General features: G+C 34.7%; 2 protein-coding genes across 2 annotated transcripts; both read right to left on the bottom strand.

The window, feature by feature from the left end:
- Positions 1-614: 614 nt before the first annotated feature.
- LOC21389560 (ABC transporter A family member 7) lies at positions 615-8,889 on the bottom strand. Its single transcript, XM_024169534.1, has 18 exons — positions 8,796-8,889; positions 7,460-7,841; positions 7,264-7,337; positions 7,012-7,156; positions 6,323-6,442; positions 6,101-6,225; positions 5,632-5,790; positions 4,908-5,070; positions 4,698-4,823; positions 4,513-4,596; positions 3,597-3,955; positions 3,089-3,289; positions 2,607-2,716; positions 2,413-2,497; positions 2,060-2,188; positions 1,842-1,947; positions 1,562-1,650; positions 615-1,117 (listed from the first exon to the last, which is right to left on the bottom strand). Exons 1-18 carry the CDS (start codon positions 8,871-8,873, stop codon positions 818-820), a joined length of 2,835 nt encoding a protein of 944 aa, XP_024025302.1. The 5' UTR covers positions 8,874-8,889; the 3' UTR covers positions 615-817.
- Positions 8,890-11,867: 2,978 nt separating this feature from the next.
- Positions 11,868-13,990, bottom strand: LOC21389559 (pentatricopeptide repeat-containing protein At1g08070, chloroplastic). The gene has a single exon (XM_010104134.2). It carries the CDS (start codon positions 13,878-13,880, stop codon positions 12,042-12,044), a length of 1,839 nt encoding a protein of 612 aa, XP_010102436.1. The 5' UTR covers positions 13,881-13,990; the 3' UTR covers positions 11,868-12,041.
- Between the last annotated feature and the right edge of the window lie 1,251 nt (positions 13,991-15,241).

Here is a 15,241-nt window from a genome sequence, read left to right as displayed (position 1 = left end):
AAATTATCTTTCTTTCAAAAAAATTTCAACTAAAAGCTGACAAACTTTTGTTTAATGACGCAAATCGCGAATTTTTTTTAATTCCTAACCATAGGAAGTAAATAATAAAAAATACATGTAAAGTTCATGAGGTGTCGAATTTTTGAAGAATAACCAACGGGACAGAAAAATAAGATAACAAATTTTCACTCATTAAAGAACACCATTAATACAGAATCACCAGACTGCAAATTTTGAATACAGACATACACTCCTTATCTATTTTTCTGAAGAATAAAATAGATTTAGACTAGTACTATGTGATGTTTCAGTTAATTAGAAAGCAGTTGATTTGCTCAGCTATGGAAAGATTTTTTATTGGTGTAAAATATGGTGGAAATAAATAGAATAAACAAAAAAAGACTTTATTTTTAACTAAACAAGTCAAATTTTGGATGCATATTTTCTTCAAGGTTTTTAAAAATAAAAAAGAAATTAACAATTTTTCTCAAGTTAAATTATTCTTTTAATTGGTGAGCTTAAAGTAAACGACCACTCATCCTCACATACAATTGGTGGTCTATTGTGTGGATATATGGATAGATAGATGGTAAGAATTAATTATATATGTGTTATGCATTAAAAATACTTTAATATTATTCATTAAACAAGAATATTATACAAACATGTACTTTGAGGTCGCTAAGAAAATTAAACAAAAAAAAAATGGAAGATATACAATACCGTAAAAGAATTCAGAATTCTCAGTTTAAACTACTAAATAAACGAATATTTCCAGGAGGAAAACTGAGTAAAGGATGCAAAATACGCATGAAGATTATGATAATACATTGAAAGCTTGAGCCCCACGAGCAACCTTGATGAAGACATCCTCCAATGTTGTGTCAGCTAAACCCCATGCGAAAACCGTGAATCGGCTCTTTGCAGTCTGAACAGATTGGAACACATCCGCGATTCTCACCTCGTGCTTCGGCAACTCGAACTTCTGGGTTCCAGACAAATGGTATATCTTGCTCGCGTTCGGGGAGAGCCGCCTCACAAGGGTCTCAACCTCTTGTTCATGAGTTGAAGATGTTGTCATTGTAAAGACATAGGATCCTCCATATCTTGCCTTCAGCTGCAACACATTGTTGAGAATTAATGTTATTGTTGAGAAAATAATTTGATAGGTAGTTTCCAGTCTGGAACTCTGTAAAGACAATCTAACATATTGTAAAAGCGAAATGTTGGCATCACTATTCCTGTCATTATCTGTCATTTACTGCATTCACTGTTTAACATGTGGACTTTATTATCTCATTTTATGTTTAAATAATATTATATCATGTTAGTTCAGTCCACGTATCAAACAGTGAATGCAGAAAGTGACACAGAGAGTGATAGAAAAAGTGATGCTAACCTTTCTCATTGTAAGTATTAGACTATGGCTTAATGCGGACATTCCTCAGCATGTGTGACCCTTTTGGCCACGCCCATTTGCAAGAGTATCTGCAGTTGGTCGCCCCTCCCCACACTATTTTTCAGCAAATAAAGAAGGGGGAAAAAGAAGAAGAAAACTAACCTCTTTTGGATTTCCTATGCACTGCAAGCCTCCATCCACAAAAATTCCTAATCGATCACATAGGACCTCTGCCTCTTCCATGGAATGTGCTGCAGACAATGAAAGCAGGTTTTTAAGTAGATTAAAAGCGTGAAAAAATTATGTTTATCTTGTGATGTACACGCTCTCTACTAAGAGTAAAGGGACTTTATTCATAATGCAGCAGATTGGATGTCCAATGAAGATGAAGTTGAACAACAATGGAAAGAGGGAGAGAGAGAGAGAGAGAGAGAGAGATTACTTGTAAGGATGATTGCGCGTTCTTTCTTTGCTTTCTTCATGACATTCCAGAGACTGTTTCTTGAAGCTGGATCAAGCCCAGTACTAGGCTCATCCATGTAAACAACCTACACAAGTTTTCCCAAGAATGTTATCAAGTCATATATTATTAAATGAAAAGAAGAAAGTGACATAAAGAAAGTAATAAAAGTGAAGAGACTAATAGAGAATGAGGCATACTTTGGGATCCCCTATGAGAGAAATCGCAACGCTAAGCCTCCTCTTCATGCCTCCACTATACTTCCCAGCTTGTTTGTCTGCAACTCCTCCATTGAATAGGTTGACACTCTTTAGAGATTCTTCCACTGCCTGCGACGACAAAATTGTTTCAAATAAAGAATAGATGCTTAAGTTTATTGCGGGAGAAAAAAAAAAGGAAAAAAGAAACAAACTCAGGATTCTTCACATTTCAGCTCTACCACAACCTCTAAGCTATACTCTTCCTTTTTTTCAGAACTAACAAAACATCATTAGGATTCTCTTAAATGCTTAGAATTGTTCAATGAAAATCGCAAAGTCAAATGATAACTCACTTGTGTTAAGGAGGAACCTTTGAGATTCTTAAGTCTGCCATAGAATAATAGATGTTCCCTTCCTGTAAGGGTTTCCCAAAGCAGGCTAGAGATTACCCAGCAAAGAAGGAAAGAATTTGCTATTAGTATTTAGAAAAAACGATGACAATGGAAAACAAAAGCTTTCTGACACAAAGGTAAGAGGAGTAGCTCACTCATGCTGTGGACATACGCCCATGCTGGTATATATTTCTTCCATATGAGTTTGTATATCCAGATCCTGAACATATGCTGTGCCAGAGCTTGGTTTTGTGAGACCGATCATCTGTCGACGACGGATATAATTTAACAGTTAGCAGATATAGAAGCCATGTGATAATTCTCTCTCTCTCTCTCGCTCTCTCTCTCTCGGAACTATAAGCAAGTCAAACTTTGACCCGCTATATCATTCACCAGTGTCCAAAGAGGATAGAGGACAAAATGTTAAAGTGAAGGAGGGAGAAAATCGAAAGGACCAACATGTTTAAACACAGATCTTGAAGAAGACTAGAAGGACGTTAGCAGTTATTGCCAAAGTGAACTAGCTAATATTAGAACTTCCTAATAGAAGAGAAAGCGCAAATATACACAACTGCCTGTTTATTCATGATACTATGATGGCGTATATTACTTGAAGAAAATCTTAGAGCACACTCACCATATTAATAAAAGAGGTCTTGCCTGCACCATTGGGGCCAAGCATACCAAAACACTCTCCGCGGGGCAAAGCAAGAGATAACCCTTTTACAGCAAGCTTGTCAGGATTCCCGTCCCGTCCCGGATACACCTTCCTGAGGTTGTCACAGACTATGGCATTTTGTTTATCTTGTTCAAGTATTATTTGTTCAACTTTCTCACGCTGAAAAAAGAAGTCAAAGTACAATTTTAACTTGACAATGATGGAATCTATGGCAATGTGGAACCATGCATGAAGCAAATATCCAGGAAGATTGGATAATCTTAGCAGAAAAAGTACTGATTTGACAATAATAAAAAGTTCAGCTCATTTAAATGATCTTGCAAGGTAAGCTCATTTAAATGATCTTGCAAGGTAAGATCATTTCCATGCTTTGTGGTTGCAGCATATAAGCTAGCATATCATTATATATACATGGTGATCAAGAACTATGCTGATAAAGTGAAATGGAAAGAAAGAAAAATGTTACCTCTTGGACTACATCAAGTTTGTCCATCTCAACAGTGACTTTAAGAGATCCCTGCTTTCGCAAACTAGGCACCTTGAAAGATGATCCCTTCTTCTTCCTGAGGCTTTGCAAGAAAAATAGAGGTCTCTTTCCTGATGATGCTATTTTGTCTACATAATATGCAACAAAAAGCACCAATAACCACTCTACAACCATTATGATGAAGACGTCTTTCATTCCATTTTCGCCGTCACTTAAATTTTTCCACCGCATACCATCCGTCCCCAAGTAATTTCCATTATAGGAATACTGCGCAAATTCATATAACCCTCTATACAGAGCGAAGCCAGGATATAGCTCCATAACAATAATCCAGGCTCCTACAATAGCAGCAAAAGGAAGGGGAAAAAAAAAATCCTAGTGAGAAGATATAAAACGGGAGGAAATGCAGTGCAAAGTGGCAATGAATTCAAGAGTATTTAATAGAATGTGATTCTATCATTCCTATCTTTCGTTTTTCACTCTCAATAGAAAAGTTGAATTATCTTTCTTTTCAGTCTCCTAGACTTGCATGTTTTTGAAGAATCATCACAGAACATGCCCATATGTCAAGTAGTTCAACGTTTTCTATTTAGTATTTATGTCAAATGGGGACCAACTGCGCTGCGCATAATTATGTGAGTTCAGCCTCTCCTACCACGACTTTAGCCATGCACCAATTGCAAACTCGGAGAGGAACTCATAGACCTCACGCAGTTCCCACATAATATAAAGAAAAAAAAAAAAAAAAAAACTAATTGACATGTTTTGTTCATTATATTAAGTTCAACTGTACAAAAGGCCCTTCATTCAAAATTTGAGCTTCGATCTGGATATCATTTATTCGATAAAGAAGTCAAAGTGAAGGATACTTATTTGCACAAATTCTTCCGCTTACTTGGAAATGATGTATCTTCAACAAAAAACTGAAAAAGGAAGCCTCCTAAGAGCCCAGTTCCAAAGACACATATGTATCCTACAACTGTGTCCACAAAGTAATAATGACAAGCATGTTAGTTAAATCTCCTTCAGAAATTAGTTGTTATCAGTTGACACAGTTAAATCAAATGGCTGGCATCAAACCTGTGGCAGTCTTCACATTAAAAAACATCGCTGCCGCTAGAAAAGCGAGTGAAATTTGCAAATTGATATAGATGAAGTAGAAAACAAATTGGATGCTGTAGTCATTCAGTGTGAAGAATTTCAACCCTGTAAGATGATCAGTCAACTTCAGCTAAAGCAACTAGAAGGAAACATCAAACTAAGATGTCTATTAAGTGGTTAAACAATTACCTACTACCGAGCCAAATATTACGAAACACAACATGTAGATCATAGAGACGACTAAAAAGTAAGCATATGAAATCAACCAATAAGGTCCATCACCAAGCCCGTGCATTTTCATCATGATTCTCAATCTCTGCTGTTTCTCATAAACCAATGATGTCAACACAACCTACGAGAACAAGAATCAGAAGGTTATGAAGAGAAAGAAAACAAAGATGACATGTAACACAACCATAAAGTATTAGAGTAATGTAAACTAAATTATGCCCCTTTTCTCTTTAGATTAATCCGTATCCTTCTTCTCAAAACAACTACAATAGCATCCAAAAAAGTCCTTTAAAACAAGGTTAACACTTTACACTTTATGTGCGTATTTCCATATAGATTGATCATTGATTTGAAGATTCAATTTAGAGGAATGAGTCAATGACCATGAAAAATGGAACACTTAAATTCAAATTGATTACTATGAGGAAATTCCCAAGGAAAACTGTTTAATGCATCACCCAAAAAAACAAAAAGACACATTTCATTTTAATCGTCCAAGCTATATTTCAGTTATGGGACATTCAAGTCTTGCATTTTCTTTCAGACAAATAACTAGAAATTACAAATGATGAACCCAAACTCAGCAAAAGGGGCACGCCGTTAACTTTATGTGATGGAAAAATTGACAACCGACATTGAGCTTAAATGCTTGGAACGAGTCCTATAAATATCTCATACTTACCGGAAATAGTTGTATGACGACCCATGTAAAGAACAGTGTACCAAGAAGAGAAGAGAAGTCAAGTTTGAGTGAGCTTTGAGCTTTGGGCATCTCTTTGACAAAATCAAACTGAATTTTCGTGCCAGGCCCTTTCAAGAATTGTAGGTAGGCATTGGATGCCTGTGAATATACCAATTAAAAGTATTAGAGTTAAAACAGTATGTAATTCAGTAGACATCAGGATAAGCATAGAGCATCTTTGTTAAATAGCATTTGAAGTTTTACCACAATAAGGGAAATAACATAAGAAAAAGGATATGATTATATAGATACATTAGCTATATTTTGTCAAATCATGAATACGCACATGCACACGCAAAACTTATGATCTAAGAACCATATCGACAAATTGCACAAGATGAAAATATTTGCAATTTCACACCAGGAGGAGGAGGAAAAACTAAAAATGTAAAGAAGCAAAAATGTTTACCAGATTCACAGAGCGTGGGACTCTTAGCAGAGCAATAGCCTGATTGCCCGTATCATTCTTAAATGTTGAATTGTACCATACGCTCACGTTGAAATTATTTGCATTTGTGTTCAAGAAGTCGTACGCTGTAAAAAATAAATAAACAACTCTCTCAGTAATGCAATTCACGAAATTGCTTTAGTAACATAAAGCATTATAATTATAAATTTCAAGTAGATTAACCTGCAAGTATCTCGTTGATCTTCCTCTCTGTATTTCCCTTTCTGTAACCTTTATACAGCTCATTGTTTACATCCGCAGAACTATTGCGCCACAAAGGCACACCTTCGACACATATAATCTCTGGTTTCATAGCAGTGATTGTCTTAGCATCAAACTATTAGAAAATACTAATCACATAGTATATTCAAGAGAATCATTTGGATATTGTATAAGTTTCACTCATGAAATGCAAATTAATAAGGAGCAAGTCCTATTTTAAATATTCTCCTAAGTCCATCATCAATAAACAAGATTCTTAAATATCAAACCAGAATTTCAACCAATGACATTGACCACATATGAATTCTAGATTGAACATTTCAAACAGAAGCTCCACTAGGGTGTCTCTCAATTTCTCTTGTTTAAATGCATTTGATTGTCTTTTGGTAAATTGGGCTAATAATTGGTCAAAACTTTCTTGTGTCTAAGTCCCATCATAATCAGAAAATATTTTCTCTTGTGTAATTAACTAATCATTAATGCGTTTACTGATAACGGAGCTGACTACAAGAATTGTATAATTGCTTCACTTTTTTCCTGTACATATCCTTTATACCTCTAACTATATCTATACGTATCAGCATGTGCTTATCATTTGAAATGCATGCCTATTTGAGAAATCATGCGTGGAAGGTTAAGGTTATCTTTACCTTGTTGCCTTTCAAAGGTCATTACTGGAACAGAAACAGAATATGTAGAGTTCTGTGTGCACTGACGTTGCAAGTTATAGAGGGGAAGGCCCGAGTAGAAAGCAGGATCAAGGAAATTGGTATACTCAGGCATAGAATGTGAGCCCTGAAACATTTAGACAGAAATTATTTTGCTAATAGTATTGCAGTTAAAGCAGAAAAGATTTTGTAAAAAAAATAAAAGGGCAAAAGATGATGAGAAATTTGACTCACAGAGACGTTGCGGGCGATTCCAACCAAGACATCAGAAGAATTAGCAGAACTTGTGAACATATTCTCAACCATAACTACCAGAACACATCATATGATTTTTCAAATTAATATTGATCACTGTAATTTGATAGGCGAAAAAATCTTCAGAAACCAAAACTAATATGCTAAAAAAGACATGAAAGGGAGAAAATCATACTATCTCCAAGAGTGTGATTATTCCCAGTGAAGAGAAGAGTAACAGGACATGAACCAGTCCTTCTGCACGACTCATTTGGCAAGTCCGCGAATGGCATAACATCGGATGCCACTGCACGATATACTTGAGCCGGGACTTGCAACAATGGAGGCCATTCTGGAGGGCTATCAATGGCACAATAGGACCCTTGATCCAAATCCGAGTACTCCAATCCACAAACTTTCTCCTCTCGACCATCTCCATTTTGATCGAAAGTTCTACAGCCACATTTATTCTTAGGCTTATCCAATTCATTGTTGACCAAGGCTTGGATGAGAACAAGCAGCAGACACAGGATAAATGGAAATGAAATTAACCGAATATTCGTCTTGATGTTTCTTTTCTGCAGAAAGAACACAAGACATCTTAATGACCAGTATTACCGCTGCAAAATGTTGCGGCCAAAAATCCTCTAAATAAGTGAAAATGATATATCTTATTCTGGATAATCTTGCCAATTAAATTATAATGTCACAAACAAACAGTCATATCTATCAGAAGACACTGAAATATTAGCTTGTATTCATATTAAGTCTTCAATTGCCTTCTAAATTCTTGAAAATTAAAGCCATAGATAAACCATAATTAATCGTCCAAAAGTTAATTTTTTTCTTCTTTATTTTATACACACACACATATATAGAGACATATATATACAGGAAATGCTAAATAAACTCTACCCACAAACCAGTTAGTTTAGATCGGGATATTAGAGAAGTTGACTAATGTAAAAGATATTTTTTTGTAATTGTGATTGTAATCCCACTTATTCAGGGAATTATTTATCAATTAGTTAAGCTATAATTTATTTTTTTCTGAGCCGTACTGCCACTTTATATCTTCAATAATATTTCAGATGAGAAAACAGATATTTTTCCCTTTCGTTGTTCAAACTAAACAGGTCAACAAAATTCATAAATATTAAGAGAAAAGATACAAGATAAATCAACATATCCTTCAAAATAAACCCAGAACCCATTACTGAATTAGAATCAATAAAAAAGGAAGAAACCTTTTTTTTTTTTTTTTTTAAAGAATATAAAGAGAAGCAAAGCAAAGTATCCCCTTGATCAACAAGTAAGAATCTTTCATATCCATGACCAGAAAAAAAAAAAAGAAAAAAAAAAAAAAAAAAAAAAAAAAAAAAAAAAAAACAAACCCATTAACGAAAAGGCTAATCCGATTACAAAACATATTCCATTTTCCTACTTTCTCTAGCTCTACTTGCAGAGCTATGGACAGAGATAGATAGATAGATAGATATTGAGAGAGAAATAGAGGACAGAGAGAGAGAGACCTGGTAGGTTAAATTCTTTCTAAGGAGAGCATCGGCTTGAGTCCAGAAGCTGGCAGGTCCATGAGAAGAATCCGCCATTGAAGCTGCAGCAGAGAAAAACAGAACAGAGAAAAAAGTAACCGTAGCGAGGTATTCTAATATAAGTTAAATGTCCGCGGCTTGTCGTTGTATCCAAAGGACGCTTTTGTCCCTACTGTTTGCCTTTATTAACGTAAATGACATCAGCGCGGCTTTTCGCAATACCAAAACTACCCTTTTTTGAATGACCGTTCTGCCCCTCACGCGTTCAACTTTAAAAACCAAAAAGACTTCTAGAAAAGAAAGTCCTGGTTCTTTGAACATATCTGCGCTCCGTGCGGTAATTTAATTGGCGGCTTAAGGTGGGAAATTAGAACCACTTGAGCCTCTTTAAATCCCCTTATTATCGGAAAGAAAAATGATTTTCAACCCCTTTATGAAAAAGAAAAACAATAAAACAATAAAAAGGGATAATATTCAACCCGCAAATTGAATCCCATCTTCCACAAATAGAGGAATCTATTTAATGGGATCCGCGTGCGTCTCTTTAAGTGGGGGTCACTATTTAATAGAATTTAGATTCTAATCGTGTCGAGTTAAACATAAATAGCTCTATAAACTGCTCAAGTTTTTTTCCTCAATTTAATTCCATAAATAAGTTTAATTCCATAAACCTCATAAAAACTTGTATTCTTTTTTTTGAAAAAAAAAAAAAAATATAGAATTAAAACATTTGTTTTCTTAAAAACAATTGGCCTAACTTTCTACGCCCTATCCATCTTTCAACTTGATCGTTAAATCATATTATATCCCAAATAAGTTCTTTAAAAGAGTTATAACAGAGAAATAATAGCTATTAATCTTTAATTGTTTAATTTTGTTCTATTAGTTTTTAATGTGCCAGATAAGTAATGGTTTTATAATTTTGATGAAGATGTGCTTCTAGATTTGATCCATTATTTAGCATCGAAATCTATGTTCCCATTAAAAGAAAATAATAATTAATAAATTTCATTTCTGACCTCTTCTTCACCAACTGTAGCAAGTTGACCAATGAAAACAGGTAAGTTTACAAAATCAGAAGCAAGCATAAGCAGTGAAGGTTATTCTAGTCTGAAAGTTCATTCAAACTCTTTAGACAAAAGTTTATTCCAATATAATATATTCTACTTCAAAAAAAAACAAAACACTTAAAAACCCCAAATATAATATCCAAAGGAAGCTTCTTTGTAAAACATCAAATAAAAAGCCTACAACGCTTTCTTTCAAGTCGTTTTAGAAGACAATTGGTGCAGTGGCTTTTTGTCATTACTTGCCTAATTTAATGTGATATTAAAAAGATATGGTGTAGGTTTTTTTTTTTTTATACCTCAACCACATAATGCTCTTAAAAAAAATAAACAAACTTAAAATATTTTAATATAATATCCAAATGAAGCCTCTTTTTAAGACATCAGATAAAACGCGCCTGAAACTTTTTGTATAGAGTTGATTTAGAGGATACTTTGTCATTATATGCATAGTTTAATGCACGTTAAAAAAACATGTGGTGTAGGTTTTTTTTAATACTTTTTCACAGGATGCTCCATAAAAAAAAATTAAAAGTTTAAGGCCCCGTTTATTTCGTCGATTTGAGTTTAGAATTTGAGTTTTGCTACAGTAAAAAGCTCTCAGAAACAGTCACGTCTAACTTTTTTGCTATAGTAAAAAGCTCTCACACAAAATTACATCTCAATTCAAATTATAAACTCGAATCAGCGAAGTGAACGGGCTCTAAATTACCACGAAAAAGAGGAATATGCCTTCTTGTGGTTGCAAAGAGAATTGGGTAGTGCGTAATGAGAAAGAAACCTTGAAATCTCAGTCCATTGTAAGCAACTTACATTTTGTCAAAGTTTTTAATCAAAATTAAGCACTAGAAATACAGTTGAAAGTGAAACGTTTGGCACTATCATTGTATGAATCGCTGTGCACCGAATCACTGAACACGCGTATTTCAGCACGGTAAGAGGATGAACACAAGGGAACTATCATTGTATGAATTGCTATGTTACCTAGTAGAAAGTTGTTTTAGTGGGATTGTTTTTTCAATGGAAAAATGGTCAGATTTGTAATGAGTGTCCGCATTAAACATTTACAGTGCACAATACAAAATTGTTTCCACTCATAAATTTGACTGTTAAAAAATCAATCTAACAACTATAACAGTTATTCTAACGGATAGAATAAAATAGCAATTCCTACCATAAAAGTTGTTAAAAAAATAAAAATAAAAGAAGTATAATACTTTCAAAGAAGGAATTCTATGCCTTATCACTAGACCAAATTAGTGGATCTCTTAGACTCTGTTTATTTTACCGATTTAAATTTAAAATTTAAAAACAATCACATTTATTTTTTTTACTATAATAAAAAAAATTTATATAAAATCACATCTCAATTTAAATTAAAAATTTAAATTAATAAAGAGTCCTTAATATATAATACGGCTAATGGGCTAACTCTCAAACTGGTCAAATATCATTTTTAAAATTTCATAAAAATAAAAAAAAAAAATCAATTTTCAATTCTGATACAATGCATATCTGAAAATAGTCAGACGTCTTATCAAAAAAAAAGAAAAAAGTCAGAAGTCCACATAGGAGAAAGAGACGGATACAGAGAGAGAGATGAAATGCCAAAAGGCCCTTGGTCCACATGTTCAGATCGTTAGAATAATCAAGAATTGACTTTTAAGTATAAAATACAATAATGTAAAGCCACAAATACCACTAAACTTGGACATATCAACTAATACAAGGATTTTCAGTCCTTTTTCTCTAACAGTACTTATTGTCTGAAATTGGCATGTTGATGCGTCATGATTCACCACTATCTGAAATCTAATTTTTTTTCCATGAACCACTTTATCTATTGCAAATATTTCCCTTAACCTACAACTTTCTTCGAGGTAAAAAAAACAAAACAAAAAACAAAAAAACAAAACCCAACTTTCCAATTTGATATTGCCTCAAATTCATTCAAATATAATGTCATTGTCATCTAGTACTGTTAACCAAAAGAGGTAAAATCAAGATAACTCACATGAAAAACTGTCTACCAGTCATAGGCTTCCAAGTGGCAGTCTTTGATATAAGACCTGAACGCACAAGCAGGAAATCCACTTGTCTCTTTTTCTTTTTTTCTTTTTTTTTACTATAATCATCAACAGATTTCCAAATCCAAGTTCTACTCTTGGCCAGCACTAGTCAGCTGTATGGCCAACTCATTAACAAGGCTAAAGATTTCATTCCACCTATGATGGGAAGTGTCCCCAACTAAGAATTTGTGCAACTCATTCCCTGCTGTTATACAACTATAAGCAACTTCCTTCTTCAGCTTCCTATCTTTCATCAATTTTCGTACCTCCGAGGCTTCTTCCCATTTTCCGATACTGGCATAAAGATTAGAAAGAAAGACATAATTTCCATAGTACTCAGGCTCTAACTCAAGTAGTTTCTTAAGACAACTCTCAGTAAGTTCTACATTCATGTGAGTTCTAGAAGCACTCAGCAAGGTACCCCATATAACAACATTGGAATCCACTTCCATTCTTGATATATACTCGTATGCATCCTTTAGTCTTCCTGATCTGCAGAAAAGATCTATAACACAAGCATGGTGTTCTATCTCCGGAGTAATCCCGTAGTCTGATTTCATGCTTTCGAAGAACTTAAGACCCAGTTCAATAAGGCCTGCATGTGTGCAGGCTGTCAATAGCCCTGAAAATGTGATGTTATCTGGTTTCAACCCCGTTTCTTTCATTTTCTCGTAAAGATGAATTGCTTCCTCTGCATAACCATTAACTGCTAACCCAGAAATCATCGAGTTCCAACTAACAATGTCCTTTACGCGCATCTCATCGAACACTTGGCGAGCTTTATCAATGTTACCAAACTTGGAATGCATATCTAACAATGCAGAGGCCACTTTTACATCTGAAGTGAAGCTGTGACTCTCTACATAGGCGCTAATACGCTCTCCAACTTCTACAAAGCCTGATTGAGCACAAGCGGATAGAGCACTGACAAGTGCTGCATTATCCGGTTTAATTTTTTCATTCATCATGCGTTCAAAGAGCTTTATGGCCTCAATTGATCTTCCATTTTGGGCATAACCAGCAAGCATTGCACTCCATGCGACAACATCTCTTCTATCCATTCTATCAAACTCTCTACGAGCACCATCAACAGCCCCGCATTTAACATACAGTTCTAAAATCGCAGTTGAAATTATCATATCCGATCGCAAACTACTATCGTCTATGTACTTCTTCTTAATTCCCAGCCCCATCTCGAGATCTCCCAGCTTAGCACAAATTGAGAGCAAGATCACCAGAGTGATCTTACTCGGACCAAAATTTTCAGCCTGCATTCTCTCGATAAGCCTCAAAGCCTCATGATAATCCTCATTTTGTGCATAACAAGAAATCATAGAATTCCACGAGACAACAGTTCTCTCAGGCATGTCATCAAAGAGTCGCCTAGCCGCTTTAGTATCGCCAGACCTAGAATACCCAGAAATCAAACAATTGTAACAACCTGGATCCTTAACCAAACTCCCATCAAGAATTTTCCTCGCGGAGACTAAATCATCATTTTTGACATAAAAGTCCATCAAAGCAGTCTGAACAAAAACAGTTGTATCGCACCCCCGACTTATTGCAACACTATGCATTTGTTTCCCAACATTGATAGCACGCAACGACAAACACGACTTGATAACGGGAGGAACTGTGGAAGAAAACACTCGAATACCGCTCTGGTACATTGAGCAGAACGTCTCCAAGGCCTCTTTATTCATTGATAGTTTGGAATAGGAACAAACAAGAGCGTTATAAATATGCATATCTGGTTGAGGAATTTTATCAAACAATCTGCGCGCATAATGTACGGCAGACGAGTCGAGGAGCTTTTTAACGAAAACCGGAGTAAGAGATGGGTGCTTAGTGATTACCAGGGCGTGAACTTGCTTCAACTGGTTTAGACGCAGAGAGGATTGAAGTAAGCTAGTTAGATAGCCCTCCATTTACGTGGGCATGAATATTTTCATAATCTTTCGGGTTTTTGTAACTTTTGGCGGTAAGGCAAACGTAGGGGACTAGCCTTTATAGAGGTTAGGGTTTGACTCTTTGTGACACGGCGAGTAAATGTCAAACTTCTTTTTTTTATTATTTTTTATGAAAGAGTGAATGTCGAACTTGGGTCTTAGAAAAATATACAAACAAACAAACTTATAACATAAGGGCAACTTTAATAGACCTAAGGACATGATCTTGGGTTTAATCTCGACTGAGCTCGGTAACGTGCTCGAATGTCAAAGGTGAAAATTCTGACAGTTTGACCAGAGCTCGACAGCTTAAATAAAAATTTCGAGTTAGGCTAGTCATAAATAAAATATGGACGGTCAAACCCGTAATTTTATAAGGTATTATTGTTTTTAAAAGATGGCGTTTAGGTCAGACCGGATTTTTAGGCTCGAAGTCTTAGCCTGGTCGAGCCCAGACTAACAGGGTGGGCTCTGGTCGGCTAATTTGACCCGACTCAAACTTGTAGCTTTAGTCGGGTGTTTTCTTGCCCTCCTATTCTGTAAAGGCCTATTGGGGGCACGAGTGAGTTGTTCTATTACAAATGACTTTTATAAAAAACTTTGTTTATAAAATAACATTTTAATGTGAGTTTCTCTAGTAGGATAAAAAAATAAAATATCGGTAGTTCACAACTTTTCAGTTGTTAGATTTGTATAAAAAATTATTTATTTTACATATTTTTTTAATCTAATGTAATTTTAATTAGATCTAACAGTCAAAAATTAACAATAACAATACATAGACTTATCTAAGAAAGTCCCTTTAAAAATTTAATTTGTAAAAATGACATTGAAACGACCCAATTCAACTGGGTGGATCACTCAGTATAACAATGAAAATAATCAATTTGCTAATTTCATTTTTGTTAGGCAATCGTTTTAGCAAACTTACCAATGCCAATCTAGCTCAAGCCGAACATTATTTTATACATGACACCTATGAAATATTACACATATCATTACGAGCTGGCGCTATTGCAATGGCTTTATTTTGAACGATTAGATACTATTAGTTTTACACATTAATCATGAGGAATAATTTCATGGTAGCATGTTCTACTTGTACTAATGGACCGTCATTTTTGCTTAATTATTTCAAACGTAATCTATGTGTAATTAATTATCTTTGTTAGTGAGACTAATAATTTTTTTAATATAATGCAATAGATATTTATATATACAATTTTTTAAAATAAAATTATCTGAGTCCCCACTTGGTCTTTATTGGTTCGCTTCATGCGGCATAGTCCTAAAAACATAAATAAATTGATGTATGTAATCATACAAGTTATTTAATTCTC

The sequence above is a fragment of the Morus notabilis genome, unplaced genomic scaffold (assembly GCF_000414095.1).
Source record: "Morus notabilis unplaced genomic scaffold, ASM41409v2 Scaffold301, whole genome shotgun sequence".
NCBI classification, from domain to species: Eukaryota; Viridiplantae; Streptophyta; class Magnoliopsida; order Rosales; family Moraceae; genus Morus; species Morus notabilis.
The sequence above is the reverse complement of the archived record's forward strand: the minus strand, read 5'-3'. Positions and strand labels throughout refer to the sequence as shown.